The 17,676-nt window shown below is 39.0% G+C and overlaps 1 protein-coding gene across 4 annotated transcripts in view; it reads right to left on the reverse strand.

Annotated features, from left to right (window-relative positions):
- Window positions 1-1,477: 1,477 nt before the first annotated feature.
- The window catches only part of ATL3 (atlastin GTPase 3), a 46,223-nt gene continuing 30,024 nt past the window's right edge, over window positions 1,478-17,676 (reverse strand). For 3 of the 4 annotated variants that reach the window (XM_010821077.4, XM_059882909.1, XM_059882908.1), the window contains exons 9-13: window positions 9,644-9,771; window positions 8,986-9,042; window positions 7,831-7,902; window positions 7,017-7,448; window positions 1,478-6,256 (exon numbers count right to left, since the gene is read on the reverse strand). In XM_010821077.4, coding sequence (XP_010819379.1) covers window positions 6,170-6,256; window positions 7,017-7,448; window positions 7,831-7,902; window positions 8,986-9,042; window positions 9,644-9,771 — 776 coding nt within the window. In that variant the 3' untranslated portion in view covers window positions 1,478-6,169. 4 annotated transcript variants of the gene reach the window in all.

Here is a 17,676-nt window from a genome sequence, read left to right on the forward strand (position 1 = left end):
TCCTCATGAATTGCCTAGGTCTGCAACCCCTCAAGCCCTACTTTAGAGGTGAAAACAAACCCCTATTGAGAGGCCCTGAAGAGCTTCCACTAGTCAATGTGCAGCATAACCACCTCTATTTCCCCTTAAAAGCACATTCCCGAGAAGTTCCAGGCTCTCATTCCACTAAATGGCCAGTCTGGGGAACTGACAACTGCAGAGAACGTTTGCTTTTGTCCAACATTCTCTCATTTGGTGACTCTGCTTGGTTCTGGTGGAGCCACAAGTCACAGTACCCCCCATCACCCTGAGTAGGGACACACGTGACCTACATCTGGCTCATTATCATGCCCCAGCCCTCAAGGCAGCCAGGGACCCTGGAAGGAGCATATGACCCAAGGCAGACCAGTCAGAATCTTCCTCTAGGATGGAGGTTTGTATGTATATAAAATACACACAAACCTTGTAATAGGTAATGGGTCAAAGAGCCTCTTTCCTCTGGGGACAGTAAAGTGGAATGATGTAAGCCTGGAACCATATGTTCCTGCCCTCCCCAGCAGCATGGAAGAAATCTACAAGAGCAAATGATGCAGCCACTGCAAACAGGAAATAATAGTCCTGTTGACATTTGAATTCATGCCAGTTTAACTTCTAGACATCCAATTACAAGCAAATGCTTCCTCATTTAAAAAATTCTTCTAATTATTAAGTTAATTAGCATTGGACTTATCTTTGGCAAACTGTTATAGTAATCAAAGGCAAAAGTGTCCATCAATGCACCAAAGAGAGGTCATACTTTGCTTGACTTCTCCTTACCCACATGGCCACTTTCCCCACCCTGCTCCTTTCTTCCCCCAGCTCACACTGACGGAGGGCCAACACTCCCAATACTCTCCATATTACATTAACTTGTGAGTTTGCCCCTTTCCTACTAAACTGTGAACTCAGTGCAACACCCAGCCTGGTATGATCAGGGATGGCTGGCTACTGACCCCACCCAGTGTGTTTCAAACTAGGAAAGAAATCTTTTTATTGTAGGGCTGAATGGGGTTTGTAAAGTGATCAGTCAATATTTGAGTTCCAACAACTTCTTCACTGCCTCCAAGGTCGCCAGTAAAAGGGCAAGCTTTCAGTAGAGCTTTATTTACCTCACCCCACTCCCAGAGACGAACCATTTAACCAGTTGGCTCCAGATCGGGCAACTAAATGAAAGTCCTCCAAATTCCAAGGTCCTCACAAGTCCATGTAACTATAAAATCTGTGCTCCATTTTATGCAATACTGTCAACAGCACAGCTTTCTCTGGCATTATGCTAGAGATTACGATTCTAGTGCGGTATTATTTTTCAGGAGAGAGAAAGCCGACTCATTCAAACCACATTACCACTGCCACCTTTGACACCAAGTTTTCATTCCCTTAGAGATCCTATTCACTTTACCAAGCCTAAATCTACTTAACACATCTTCCCATATTAAAGAGAAAGGAAAAACACAAGGAACACGGTGCTGTGATCTTTATTCCATTAAATGACCTTAAAACTAAGAAACAGAAACATGCTTTTATACTAATAGCATAATCTAATCCATTGCACTTTTTAAAAAGTATATTAAATTTTAAAGCCATTCAAAAAGTCTAGAAGGAAGAAAGTGCTTTTAACAAATCATTTTTTTGAAAGAGAAGAGAAATCAGAGAAGAAAATTTGTATACGCTCAAAATTAGTATTCACTCCTTTAAGGCTTAAGTCCATGACAGCATTTACGTATCTAAACTGGAGCACTTTGGGAATCAGATGCATCTTCCCCTGGTCATAAGAACACTACATTTATAATTTGAGTTCTGGCATGTGAGACTCCTTTCTCAAGAAGAAACATTTCTTCTAAAATCTTTCTGTCCTTAATCTTGAAGGCCCCTGGTAAGGGGTACTCTGTCACTAATTTTCAAAATTATGATCCTCTCTGTCCTTTTTGTTCATTTTTACTTATGGCTTACGGTTTTCTGTGCATGAAAAGATTCAGAGGTTCAAGTCACAGTGCTAAATTTTTGCTTTTTCAAAGAAAAACAACTTTCAAACTAGTTTTTTAATCCTAAGTACACCTGTTGGTAAACAGGATACCTGTACATTCATTTTTCAGAGAAGGCACGAGGACTTTCTAATTTAGAGAAACATTTTCATAGAGCTTGGGTAATCCTCTGGACTAAATGCATCCTTGTTACTCCTAACTCTCAGTGATTGTATCTGGCAGGAGACCACCCATTCTGAATCTCAGGCAAAAGGTGTCCACTTGCCTCCAGGCAACACTGAATTGCACTTTCCCATCCCTCAGAGCAGCCTCTCCCACTGTGCTCTCTGAACCACCTGTGATGCTGTTTTTAAAAGTGGTGATTCCAGGGCCACAACCCAGACCCAGATCCACTGAGACAATCCCTCGGTATAAAGCTAGCAATTTGAATTTTTTTAAACATCCCTCCCAGGGCTGTTTTATGCAGGTCAAGATAGAAGAGAGCCACCATTCAAAACACAGCAACAATATGACTTCACAGAAGGAAAACTACTCAACTGCAAATGGTCTCTTCACAAATGGGCTTCGGAATATCATTTTAAAACACCACCTTCACAAATAGTTGGTATGTTAGTAACTGAAGCTTTTCTTCACTATGCCCCTATTCCTTGATTAAAATTGTGATGGATCTAAACATTAAGCCAAATGATGCAACCTGTGTTGGCTACCTTAGATGGCAGCCATCCTAAATAATCCTAAATTACATTTCAATAGTTCCATGGGGAAAAAAATAGCTCTATTAAGATATCCATATAAGTTACATTATTTTGTTTAAAAAACCAGGGAAAAATAAAACTATTTGTTTTTTAATCACTTTTGCCTGGACTTAAATCAACCACGTAATTTTTCTGTAACTCATACATACTTATCAAGACACCATTTTCATAAGCCAGGTGGAACGCTGGGTATGATCTGTTAAATGCACTGCCAGTATGAGGCAGTTTGTCTGTTTGTTCACCTAAAGCATTTTACTTCACAAAAGAGAAAAAAAGCAAAGACCAGGTAAAACAAAAACAATACTCATAAGCAACTCTACCAAGCGTGAAACTACAGAGACCTCCACACGACAGCTTTCTTGATATACTGCTAAAATAAGGTATGACTCTGAGGCTGTTTTCATCATCTTACATGAGTTTTCCCTCTTTCTGTCTATACATCAATCTAGAAAGAGTTCTCAGTGAAAGAATTGAAATTTTGATTCTGTTATTTTTACTTAGAAGCTGGAAGTATTAAAAAAAAAAAAAAATTTAACCTCTTCTAAGTGGTCATGTATGGATGTGAAATTTGGACTGTGAAGAAAGCTGAGTGCTGAAGAATTGATGCTTTTGAACTGTGGTGTTGGAGAAGACTCTTGAGAGTCCCTTGGACTGCAAGGAGATCCAACCAGTCCATTCTAAAGGAGATCAGTCCTGGGTGTTCTTTGGAAGGAATGATGCTAAAGGTGAAACTCCAGTACTTTGGCCACCTCATGCGAAGAGCTGACTCATTGGAAAAGACTCTGATGCTGGGAGGGATTGGGGGCAGGAGGAGAAGGGGACGACAGAGGATGAGATGGCTGGGTGGCATCACCGACTCGATCAACTTGAGTTTGAGTTAACTCCGGGAGTTGGTGATGGACAGGGAGGCCTGGCGTGCTGCGATGCATGGGGTTGCAAAGAGTCAGACACAACTGAGCAACTGAACTGAACTGAAAATGAATTCTTTTCATAGAAAATACTGAAAACCTTTTATATGTTAGTAGGAATGTGCCAACTAAAAATGCTTGCATGGGAAGGCAAGAGTGGCAGAGAAACAAACACCAGGAAAACCTTACAGTCCTAAGTCAAGTCCCTGACCCACACACCAACAGCTGAGGGGAGGTCAGAGGAAAAAGGCATTCTTTGCAACCCGGTCATAAACCTCCCCAGGACTACTTACAGCCAGCAATGAGAATGCACCTTTTACTGGAAAAGTTGATACAAAGTCATCAATTCTCTTTAAAAAAAAAAAGGAAACTCATAGAAATCCTCACTGAGAAAACTATAAACAATCTCCAGAGGCAGAATAAGACCAAAAACAAACAAAAAAAGGCTTCCCCAGGGTAATTACACGTTATTCCTTTATGATCAAAACAGAAATTTGGTGAATTTAAACAGTAACTAAATTCTAAGGTTTCATTAAATCATACATGATTGCATGTTTTTTTATTTTTTAAAAATCTAGTATTTTAGTATTCAAGTTTTAAACATAGCATCCTTTTCTCATCATTAAAAGTAGGATAATTCTAGACAACTCTTCTGAAATCTATAAACATGCTTATACAGTGCATTAAAAGCTAAGTATGTCAACATCTGTAAGGCCTTTAGCAAATAAGTATCAATCTTCAGGAATATGATAGGCCACCTGAAAATGCACCAACATTTCAAAACTAAAGTTTTAATTTAATAAAGCTAAGTATTACTGATACGCAAGTAAACAGTTTTTAGAACAAGTTGGAATTTTTCTAAAATTTAACCATGACTGAATAAAATAGCAAGAACTTCAGGGCAAGATGGTATGTAAATGTGAAAAATACATTAAGCATTTAGAATTAATTCAAAACTTACAAAAATACTTGAGTGGTAAAGTGTTAAAATAGTCAAGAAAAATACTCTTTGATAAAGAGATGACAGACTAGAAAAGACTTTTTTCCACCATCCATTCATACTTCACGTATATAGAACTTACACTTGGAATCTGCCTGTAACTCCCTACCTCCCTCCCACAACAAAAGAAATTATCTTAAGAATTAAGGCTCATATACCTGAATGCTTATATAAATACTTGCAGGCAAGTTGTATGAAGTTTTAGAATCCACAACAATTCACCATGATAAACAAAGGAAAAGGCAACTGGTAGACAAAAATTTTTATCACACAATCAAGGTAAATAAAGAATTTAGATACTTTCTAGATATTATATATCCATACTTGGGTGGGACTCGGTCCTTACTAAGCCAAAGATATTTTAGAGCTACCAGACTAGTCACGTATAAAGTTAAATAAAGGATGGTTCACTAAATAAAACTGACAGTTCTAGCTTCATTATTAAAAACATCAGACCGTGAACAGGAGACTGCAAATAAACGCTGTGGATGAAGACCTGATGCGCTGCCAAGCCGCATGAGACGGGACATCGATTAAAGGCAGCGTGTTTGGTAAAAATCCTTCCTCTAGTCCTTGATAAAGTTCTGTTCTCATGAATGACGACTGTGTGAGTTATGTACAATACACATACGTGTTATAAACCTACAATCAGCGAGTCTGACCAAGGCACAAGTTCAGATGACTTATCAGAGGTCACATGGTTCATTTAAACTCAAGTTTTTTCCTTAAAGTATTACACTCATTCCTTTTATTATGAGCAGCTCTGGTTTTTCAAGGCATGTCTGCCTCTTTTCTAGAAAGAAGCTATAGGAATGAATGAAGGCAAAAAAAAACAAAACAAAAACAAACCAGAATATGTTCTAACAAAACTGCCAGCCTGCCAGGAAACAGACCTTAAATTTCAGTGTATGGTTGATTTAAATACAATTTTTCCATATTATGTGGCAAACACAATTCTCTAATATCGTAAGATTTAAAAACCGTAATAGCATCATTTTTAGTCAGTCTTTAGTTCTGAAGCTTTTGCCAAGTTTTGTAAACTTTTAAAAAAAGGAATCCTTCTCAAAAGAGTACGGTACAAACTGACAGTTCATCCCAAAACAGCATCTTTCATGTGAATGTCCTCAATTTCCTCCCGATCAAGTCCTCGAAAGCATGGGTTCAATCTTAAAAGGCACTAAGCGGCACATGAAGGACTTAAAACCGCATTTCCATTGTTCTTTTAGCTTTCTCCCCCATAAAGTGCACAAAGCAGAGAGTAATGAGAAAACAGACACAAGCTTGGATCTACACCAGCAAGGAAAAGAAACGCTTCCAAGGGAAACGGAAGTGTGTTTAAGAATTTGAAACCACAGGAAAGGTCTGTTCATTTATTAGTGCCGTGTTTCGGCTCTTCCCAGATGGTCCCGGGTCTGCGTTCCTGGAGACCTGGGCCTGCGGCCGTAGCAGACGCCCAGAAATCAGAGGGAGCTAGAAGGGTTCTTGTCTGATCCTCTCATTAGGATGCTACTGAGCTTTTTTATCCGAGGGCGGTCTCCCAGCAACTGCATCCCTTACAGCAGCCTGAGTGGAATTACCGATGTGAGAAGTGGCCTGCAAAAGTCCATTTATTCAACATGTCAGTTAATAAAATTACAGCACAGTGTCAAAACAGCAAGCCATTACAGACAAACTTTCAAAAATCTCTGTCTACACTGAGACAGAAAATTAGGGAATGAAAATGCAGGGGTCAGGGAGTCTGTGGTGGCTGCTAATGCCCCAGAAAGTAGGTCAGCTGAATCTTTAGTGGATAGGCAGCTCGCCAGCCTTCACTGCAAGCTTCTAACTGATCTGTTCCTGCTACTCAGAAAAACAAAGCAGAGTCTCAAATCTGTATACCTGGAGATCATGTCAATGTCAAGAGCCACTGGTTTGATGAAGCGATTTAAGTGAAAGAGATGCCATCTACTGGCAGATCTCAAAATAGAACATTTCGCTAAATTCATATTTTTCAAAGCTCATGACTTTCAGCGAAGCAAACTAACCTTGGATGTAGGAGATAATCAATCAGGAATTATGTCTGATGAACACGTATTTAAAAGTTTCCCGTGAAGAACACAATGTATGTTAACTTGTAAAGTTTTTTGCATTAATGAGCAGGTTTTAAGCATGGAAACAAAATATTAGGTAGGAATAAACATTAACATCTTAAAGAACAATAATAAAACATAAGACCTATCAAAAAAAAAAAAAAAAGGCATATTTCTCATGCCTTCTATCACTATTGAACTCTTCCAAATGGAGATATTTTACAATAGAAGCACGCATATCTATCTGTTATCGACCGTCAGCCTCCTGGGCTGGCACCACTTACCTGCTCTAATACATACGCTGCACCAGAATCAATAGCACCGCCCAGCTCACGATACTGACCAGAGTACCTGATGTACCCCCAGGTGAGAAGCGCTATTAACAGCAGCCCAACCATACAGTTGAACAGCTGGGCCACCACCTCAAGACCAATAAAGCCAGTGAGGCCAGAGGCGATGTACAGAGCCACGATGCCCGTGAAGAGCACTGCGGGGGTTCGGAAGGTGCTGAAGACGTTCTTGCTACTGTTGTGCTTGCAGAAGTTCTCGTAGAGTTCCTTGATCTCCTCCTCCAGCTCCTGCTGGTAACGAAGGCTAAAATCCTTCCCACCCATCTTTTTCGTCTTCTTAAAATGGTCCAGAGCAAGCTGTTTGAATTCGCAGTGCTTCTCCTCTAGAATGTCTGGAGACAGATAAGGTTTGTCTCCCCCACAAACCTAACGAGAATAAAGACAGAACGCAGTAAAGAATCCTTCAGAAACAAGTGCCAAATAAAACAAGTGAAAACGCTGAAAAGCTTAGAAAATTTTAAGATACTAGAAACGAACTTTAAAATGATGACTAAGATCAATAAAGTCTGGGTTCAATTCTTCTGAAAAGCACACTTACTAACCAGGGTGATACTGATCAGTGAGAGCAGTGCCGCTGTAAGAAAGTCTTGCTTAGAAAGGGTCGTAATTAAAAGGCCCCAATAACCAGGATAACCTGAATGTTGCCTCATCATCATAAGCTATACTAAGCAGGATCAAGCTTGGACTTCTCAAGTTAAAAATATTGCCCAGGTTAGATATTTCAGAATAAGACTTACGTCCAACATACCTCTTCCATGTTGTTGTAATAAACATCCTTGGCAGAGGCTGCAGCTGCTAAATTGTTGGCTTCAGCAGTGGCCTTTGAAGAAAGGAAACCACAAATTATAAATTCTTTCTCTTTTAATATTCTTCCACAAATAACCAAACAGAAGTTCTGTTTCACTCTATTCCCCATTCTTCTTCCTTTATGATTCTTCTGTTATTTTTCAGGTTTCCACAAAGTCCAACTGATTAAATAAAATACACCTTTTCTGCTAGATTTTCTGCCAAAAAATATTCTCATACATAAGAATCTGTCATAAAACTAAACCTCTGAAAATATGTCCTTTGCTTCAATTTTGTATGTTAAGGAATAGATGTAACTCAGAAGAGAAAAAATTTATCTTTACAATACCAATCTCACACGCTAACTCCCTTTGTGAAAATGTTTATCTACTAAAGAAATAAACATTTGGCAATAAACAACCTTATCTTCAGTATGTGTAAGTCAGAAATCATATGTATTCACAAAATGACATCTTGAAAACATCAAAATGTTGATAATAAAACTGGCTGAAAATGAAAAACCTGATTAGTAAATAGATAAGTCAGGACATGTTTTACGAAAATAGACAACAGGAAATAGGAGAACAATTTGTCTAACGGAATGGGGTATGTTTAACCTGCGTACAATACTTTTGGGGGGACTCTGTTCTGTTCTAACTCCACCACCATGAATACAGACAAAAAAGTCTGAAGGTAGTCACACTGCTGAAAACATGCTAAACATGAACAGACCTCAGCATAATGAAAAAGGGGGCCCTTCCCTGGTGGCTCAGTGGTAAAGAATCTGTCTGCCAATGCAGGGGACACAGATTCGATCCCTGGTCCAGGACGATTCTACACACCAGGAGGCAACTAAGCCTGTGTGCTACAACTACTGAGCCCATGCTCTAGACCCTGTGAGCCAAAACTACTGAACTAACTCGCACGCCCCAGAGCCCAGGCTCTGCAACAAGGGAAGCCACCGTAGTAAGAAGCCCAGTGCACTGCAACGGAGAGTAGCCCCCACTCCAGAAAGCCCTCGCGCAGCAACAAAGACCCAGCACAGCCAAAAATAAATTAAAGCTTTTTTAAAAAAAGAAAAGGGGAAAACTACCAGGACTGTCAAAGAACTGCTTACCTGAAGCATGGATTTGGGGTGAGGCAGATCTTCTCCTTGGTAAATTTTAATATATGCCTTAGAATATAAACAGAAAACAATTATGAAAAACGCCACTCGTCATATTTAACTGCAGCTTACCTTTCAGAAACAGTGACCGTACAATTGCATTTTCCTAGAGACCTAGATCCACACCCAGGAATTAGCAAAAACACAGCACGCCTCCGAGTGCATGTTAGCATTTTTTTAGTTAACTAGAAATGTTCTCAAAGCAGCACACGCCTACCAAGGCTATGGCTCCCGCCAGACTCCCCATGCACGCTGGCCTCACCACTGCCTGTGGGCAGAGTGACCATCCGCCGTGAGGTAGTCGTGTCACATCTAGGTGCCGTCTCCTACTCACAGCAACTTCCTAACCACCTCCTCTCCACACCATCTTCCTTGAGGAACAGTCTTCCTTTAGCCACAGTAATCACTCCTCTAAGAGAGCGCAGAAAACAGCCATTTGGTGCCTAGACCAATACTGCCACCCAGTGGCCCACTCCTGGAAGGACGATGGAATCTGAAAAGGCTTTTCCTTCCAACTTCCCCCAAGCTTTAAAATACCTGAACTGAGTTAATAACCTATATCAGTTTCACCAAAAGTCAAATATTTTAATAATGAAAACCCCATATTTACCTTAAAATACTCCAGCAGTCCCCGACAGGTGACTTTTGAGCCATTGATCTCCTTTTCCATTAAGTTGGCTGGGTTTAATACATGCAGTATCAGTGTCTGTAACTGCTCTTTGAATTCACTGGCAATGTCTGTCCACAGGACCAAGAACAAGGAAACAATAAGCCAAAGAGATTTATTCAGCCAAGGGGAGCATAAAGCACAATCTTCGGTCCATCTGGTTGTTCTAACATCTCTAGCTGAAAGGGAGCGGCAGGAGTCCCAGACTGTGAGCCGGGCCCTCTCTGGCAATGACCAGGCTGCTGACGGTCTCTATTCTCACGTGACTGTGCGGTCTCCTTCCCTTCTGCAGGATTAAGTCCTCTCTAGTCCAGAACAGAATACGCAGGATATCGCTACCCTGGTTTTCACTCTGCGAGATTCACGTCTACTCCCTACACGTCCAGGAAATTTTACTTTTTATTTTACGGGACTTCCCTGGCAGTTCAGTGGTAAGGACTTCACCTTCCAATCAGGAGGTGGGGGTTCAATCCCTGGTCGGGGAACTAAGATTCTACATGCCTTGTGGCCAAAAAGCCAAAACATAAAACAGAAGTAGTGTTGTAACAAATTCAATAAAGACTTCAAAAATGGTCCACATCAAAAAAAAAAAAATTTTTTTAAAATAATAATTTCATTAACATATCTTCAGGAAAATCCTTATCAACCCTTCAGGTTCTCCCAGACCAGGCCTTTGCCACACCCTCACTCTTCCCCTTAAAAGCATTATAAATCGCTATTTATCCATTTGCTTTACTTTTGTTCGTTTTTTTAACATTAAAGGAAGTAGAAGCACCTGAATCTCATGATATTTATTTTCTATCCTCTCCTCAGAGAGGTTCTCTGGGCCACCCCAAAGGGAAAAGACTACTATTTCAGGAGACATGACAGCTGCTTTCCAGCTTCTGTAGAGTTCCCACAGAAGGAAGGGTCAGGAAGCTATTAAACAGAGCTCTTTCCTCAAAGTGAGAACTAGCTGGCCCAAGTATGAAAATGCAAGGAATCTGATTTATATGATCCAGCATCTTCATAATTCAAGTTATTGAATTCAACTAATTCAAACTATCAGCTAAAAATAAAGTAGACAGGAACCCACATAAAGGTAGGAACTCCTTAACACTGCATAGCCCAAATTTACAAAATGGAGACAGTCTTATGTATTCATTTAACAGATTGTGACCACCTTTTTGTGGCAGGCATTGTTGTACGAGTTGGGGATACAGCAGTGAATAAAACAAAAGTGGTTTACTAAATTTTTTCCAGCTACAAGGATCACCATAAAAATCTCCACAGGAAAAAACTTCAGGTCATTTTATCTCTGAAGATTATAAGGTCTTCTAAGAGGAATTACTAGGTATGTGAGGAAATATAAATTTCTGGAAAATATTCAAAACTATTTAAAAAATAACCATCCATAAAACCCACCATCAGACAATCAAAATTCACATTTAAAATACTCTCCCCTTCCTTTTTAAGGCTCTTATATATTGCTAAACTGCTTTTGTAGAAGATTGTACCAACTTATATTCCTATCACCAACATGTGAGAAGGCTTGTTCATTACTATGAACTCACGAGATTTTTATTGTTTTTAAAACCTTTACTGACTTGACTGGCGAAAAATCGTATCTTGCGGTTTCTGCTTCTGACCGTACTAAACATCAGAGAATCGGAAGGGATCTTCTTCCTAACAAGATCCTGCAAAAGATACATTCTATTCCATTGTAGACTTGGAAGTCTACAAAGAGAGTCTACAAAGTCTACAAAGAGAGCTGCAAGGAACTGAGTAGGTAGGGGGTGAGCTGAAACCAGAGCACTGAGCTAAGTACATGTGAAGCTGTGGCTCGTTTGAGGCCATTCACTATAATGGGGTAACAAACTTTGTGCAAAAATAATTGCTGAATTAAGTTGGATCCTGAAACGGCACTGCAATGGTCCTGGGCTGGTAAGCCCCCGGCTCCTCGAAGAAGCAAACACAGATCAAATCTCCTCTGGAGAAAAAAAAAGATCTGAATAATATAACAAAGAACAGCACAGAGAGATCGGATGATGCAAAATAAGGAAGAAAACTAAGATACGGAAGACAGAATACAAGGTTCACAACTTAAAACAGACATATAGAATCTTGACATTGCAGAGAAAGAACACCCAATCGAAAACTAGACAAGAAGAATTTCAGAGGAAAGGAAACATGAATGGAAATAAATACATGAAAAGATATTCAACCCCATTAGTAATCAGAGAAATGCAATTTAAGATCACAATGAGATACTATTTTATAATCACTAATTTAACAAAACTAAGATGGCTGTTAATATCAAATGTTGCCAAGGATATGGATCAATGGGAATTTTTATAACACTGATGCTGCTGCTGCTACTGCTAAGTCACTTCAGTCGTGTCCGACTCTGTGTGACCCCACAGACGGAAGCCCACCAGGCTCCCCCGTCCCTGGGATTCTCCAGGCAAGAACACTGGAGTGGGTTGCCATTTCTTTCCCCAATGCATGAAAGTGAAAAGTGAAAGCTAAGTTGCTCAGTCGTGTCCGACCCTCAGCGACCCCATGGACTGCAGCCTTCCAGGCTCCTCCATCCATGGGATTTTCCAGGCAGGAGTACTGGAGTGGGGTGCCATGGGAGTGTAAATTGGAATAAGAACTTTGGAAAACAATTTGGCATTACCTAAGGTGAAAATATATGTATTTCAATTATCCATCAATCCCGCTTTTAAGCACATAACCTGGGAAACTCCCATATATCCACATCCACAAGAATGTTCATAGCAGTGCTATTCATAATGGCAAAAAAACTGGAGAAGCCCAAGCTTCCACTGAGAATAAACTGTTATATTCACAGAAGGCTCTGTTATCCTACAATGAAGCTGAATGAATTACAATCCCATGCAATAATACAGATAGCCTTAAAAATAAAGCACACAAAGACGGTAACGACAACCCTATATGCGAGACAGCAAAAGAGACACAGACGTGAAGAACAGACTTTTGGACTCTGTGGGAGATGAGGGTGGGATGATTTGAGAGAACAGCATTGAAACATGTATATTACTATATGTAAAACAGATGACCAGTGCCAAGTTCGATGCATGAAGCAGAGCACCCAAAGTTGGTGCTCTGGGATGACCCAGAGGGATGGGGAGGTGGGAAGGGGGTTCAGGATGGGGGGACACATGTACACACGTGATTGATTCATGTTGATGTACGGCAAAAAACACCACAATATTGTAATTAGCCTCCAATTAAAATATATAAATTAAAAGAAAACAAAAATAAAAAATAAAGATCACCGTGAAAATGCAAATTGGCCACATACTATATTTTTATAAAGTTCAAAAAAAAAAATTGAAGAAACTTAGCAAAAGACTGTTAAGTGAATCAAACACAAGGGCTTCCCTGGTGGCTCAGCTGGTAAAGAATCTGCCTGCAATGCGGGAGACCTGGGTTTGATCCCTGGGTGGGAAAGATCCCCTGGAAAAGGGAGCAGCTATCCACTCCGATATTCTGGCCTGGAGAATTCCATGGATAGAGGGCCAGGTGGACTATAGTCCATGGGGCCCCAAAGAGTTGGACACGACTGAGCGACTTTCACTTCACTTCACTTCACATACAAGTAATAACTTTTTTAATTCAAAGACAAGACAGCATAAGCAAAATTTAGAACAGTAGTTATTTCTGTGGAGAGGCAGGGAGAAGGAAAGAAGCGTACAAATATAGAAAACAGCACTGATAATGTTCTTGGTAAGACTAGAAAACTACAGCCCTTGGGCCAAATATGACAGCTAACTATATTTATAAATAAAGTTTTACTGAAATAGAACCATGTACAATCATTAATACAATTGTCTATGGCTGCTTTCTTGCTACAAAGTAGATCTAAGTAATTGTATGGCCCACAAAGTCTAAAACATTTAGTTTAGTCCATTACAGAAAGTGTGCCAATTCTAGCTCCAGATATTAATAGTAAGTTGGGCAGTGGGTTGATGATACTCATTACACTTCATACCTTACATATATACATTATATATATTCTTTCTTATATGTAATACTGATGCATTCTTTTGGATATCAAATAGCATATTTAAAAATTTAATGGTAGATCATTCTTTTAATTTGCTTTTATTTATTTTATTACTTGTTAGGCCAAACTCTCTCCCATATTTGTTCATTAGCTGATTACCTTTTCAGTGAACTTTTAGGGCCTTTATCTTAGTCACTCTTCAGCAAGTAAATAAATATATTGTTCTTTATGTATACTATAACTGAAATTTTTCTCCATTTTATTTGCCTTTTTATAAACATGCATAAGATTATTACGTATTCAAAACTATAGCACTTTTTCTTGATAATTTCTTTTATTCCTTCTAATTTTAAAGAGTCCTTCCCCAATTCCAGAGGTCAAATAAAATTAATTTTTCCCCATGCTTTCAATTTTATAATTAGAGTTCACTTATGGCTCATAAATTGAAATCTGCATGAGATTTTTTTTCTAAATAGTAACATATACTTCTAATCACTCATTTCTACACCATCTTAAATAATCAATCATAAGATCTCTTGACATCAAAAAATATGTTTTTTAATGAGATACCTAAATAAACAGATACCGATCTCCATCTAAATACCCTTAATTTCATAGTCCTCTCAGGATGGAACCAAAATATAGCCCTATACCAACTTTAAAAAGGTGTTGATCCCTACATTTAACATTTGATAAAGGTGACATTTCAACCAGTGAGGACAAGTCGGACTCTTCGACAGTGTTGAGACGCATAGGCAGTCATTCGGAAAATAAGCTGGATCCAAACTGGATCATTGGGAAAGACCCTGACCCTGGGAAAGACTGACGGGAGGAGAAGGGGATGACAGAGGAGGACATGGTTGGATGGCATAACCGACTCAATGGACATGAGTTTGAGCAAGCTCTGGAGGTTGGTGATGGACAGAGAAGCCTGGTGTGCTGCAGTCCCTGGGGTCACAAAGAGTCGGACATGACTGAGTGACTGAACTGAATTGAACTGTAACTGGATCATAAATTATAATGTGAAAAAATGGGACCCCAAAATTTCAAGAAAGAAAAAGTGGGACAAATTCTTTAAAACCCCAAAGTGAAACACAAATAAGTGTACATATTAATAACATGCTATCCTATGTATATTTATATTTGCTTTGCATATACTAAAGAAACTCTGGAAGCCTACAAAAAAGAGACTTTTCACTGAATACATTTTAATCCTTTTTGGGATTTAAAACATGTGACTGCATTATCCACTCGGAAAAATCTTAAAGGTTTCAATGGTCATCACACTGAAAGACTGAGAGCCTCAGAAATATTTCACACAAGAAACAGCAGGATCTATAGACACCACAAATGGTATTGTCTATGGTTTTACCCAGATTTAATAGACCCTCAGCAATTAATGTTTCTATGAAGGCTGTACCAAAATATGAGTTTTAGACTTAAGAGCAGATAAGAACTACTGTCACATGACTTAGACAATTTCAACATATCATGGCGTCCAAGAAGATTGCTCCCTACAATGTCTTCTGTTTAATTTCTAGCTAAATATCTCAGTAGTTACTGTATTAGGTCTCTCTGCTCTAGTAAAAAAGGAAGACAGTTTTCTTTATGGTGATGACAGTCATCCTGTGTCTGTTGAAAAGGAGTCTCAAAAATGAGCTAATCTCCTAGCTAACTACTATAGGAAGCAGCAGCTTAGCACTGATTATACCATAAATAAGATTGTGTCTGGCAGGTGTTCACCTCTGAATAAATGGTTATTCTTTTAAAAAATAAAGTAAGACCAGTAAAACAATCCCTGAAGTAATTAGGGGAACATTTGCAGAAACAGCTTCAGAATGCAGTTCTTAATAAATTTAAATGTTCTACAAAAACTACATGAAGGTCTTTTTCTGGATTACCGCTAAACATTCTCAGGCTAATGTCTTATCCAAGTTATACAGAGCAGAGCTGCAGGATCTCAACCAAGTCAATGTACAAGTATATGCTTGAGAAAATACAATGTCTAGGTAATTTTTTTAACTCCGAGAAATGTTATCAACTCTACTTAAAGGTCCCCCACAACGAAGTTTATGTGGTTCTCAGCCAAGCACTTGCCAAATATTCACAAGTCTCACACTATTTGCAATGTAACATCCTCAATTTGCTCTTCACTCAAAACCCTTCAATATCTTGTTTTAAAGGCTCCCTAAAATTATAAATACCCACAAACCTTTGCAGAGCTAACAAGAATTCTTCATCAACAACCCTCCTAATGACTATAGTTTCCTTAACAGACACACAGGGGCAAACTATTAACATATTTTTAAAGTGAAACAATAAAGGAAATTTTTATTTCTCAAATCCTTCCTTTTTTAAAAACAACCTCATAAATATTCAGTTTTAAATAATTAGGATCATACAATATATGCTACTACTCTGCACTTTCCACATTTAACAACATATCATGAACATCTTTCTATGTAAATACAGATGGAGCCATCTATCTATTTTTTCCTTTTAAATGATTTATTTTCATTCCTTTGTGAGATATACCGTAATTGAACCAACTCTTCAGAAATATATATTTGGGTTGCTTCCAATAATTCACTGTTATAATAATGCATTAGGGGCACTATTCTTGTCCACGTATTTTTATCTATTTATATATGCATAATTCCTTAGGAAAATTTCCTAAAAGTGAAATACTGGATCAAAAGTTGTGAACATTTACAATGCTGCTACTGTGGTACAGACTATACAAATTGGTACCGACACATTTGCACTTTCTTGATTATTGCTAGGCAACACATATTTTCATTAATTATGCCTTGACCATCTGTATTTCTTCCTTTGGGACTTGCCTTTCCATGTAGTAAAAAAGAATTTTAACCCTAAAAATGTGTTTTATAGTTTTATCACTCATAGTGAATAAATTATAAGACCAAAGGTTGCTTATATAGAATTTGTTCCCTATTTTATAATATGAAGCTTAGCACCCTGAATGTTTAGTGACAAACCCTTCATACCTGTAAATCTGTGTACTCTGGAGTGTCCCCCACTAAAATGCATGTCTATCTGGAATCTCAGAATGTGATCTCATTTAAAAATAGAGGCTTTACAGATGTGATAAGCTGAGATCATACTGGATGAAAGTGGGACCTAAATTCAAAGACCAGTGTCCTTGTAAGAAGAGAGAACACAGAGAAGGTGGCCAGTGACCACAGAGGCAGAGAGTAGAGTGATGAAACTAAAAGCCAAGTTATTCCAAGGACTGCCAGCAACCAAGAGGACAGGACAGCTTCCCCTCAAGAGCCTCCAGGAAGAGCCTCACCTGACAACATCCTGATTTCGGAATTCTGGTCTCCTGAACTGTTAGTGGATGAATTTCTTAAGAAATCTAGTTTATGGTGTTTTTTTACAGCAGTTCCTAGGAAACTAACATAAAATACATACCCAAGGGTGATAGAAAATTTCAAAAGTCAAGGTTACAGAACTTTAAAAAGCTCTTCCTGTTTCCTAGAATAACATGATGAAAATTAATTTTAAAACAGAATATTCTGAAATATTTAGATGTTGAATAATACGGAGGAATGTCATGTTTATATATTATGTATGTTACTCGCAAGGAGATCCAATATGTCCATCCTAAAGGAGACCAGTCCTGGGTGTTCACTGGAAGGACTGATGCTGAGGCTAAAACTCCAATACTTTGGCCACCTCGTGCGAAGAGCTGACTCACTGGAAAAGACCCTGATATTGGAAGGGATTGGGGGCAGGAGGAGAAGGGGATGACAGAGGATGAGATGGCTGGATGGCATCACCAACTCGATGGACATGAGTTTGGGTGAACTCCGGGAGTCGGTGATGGACAGGGAGGCCTGGCATGCTGCAATTCATGGGGTTGCAAAGTCGGACACGACTGAGCAACTGAACTGAACTGAACTGATGCCCAATAACCTGAAACCACCCTAAAGCAAGACCA

The sequence above is a fragment of the Bos taurus genome, chromosome 29, assembly GCF_002263795.3.
Source record: "Bos taurus isolate L1 Dominette 01449 registration number 42190680 breed Hereford chromosome 29, ARS-UCD2.0, whole genome shotgun sequence".
NCBI classification, from domain to species: domain Eukaryota; kingdom Metazoa; phylum Chordata; class Mammalia; order Artiodactyla; family Bovidae; genus Bos; species Bos taurus.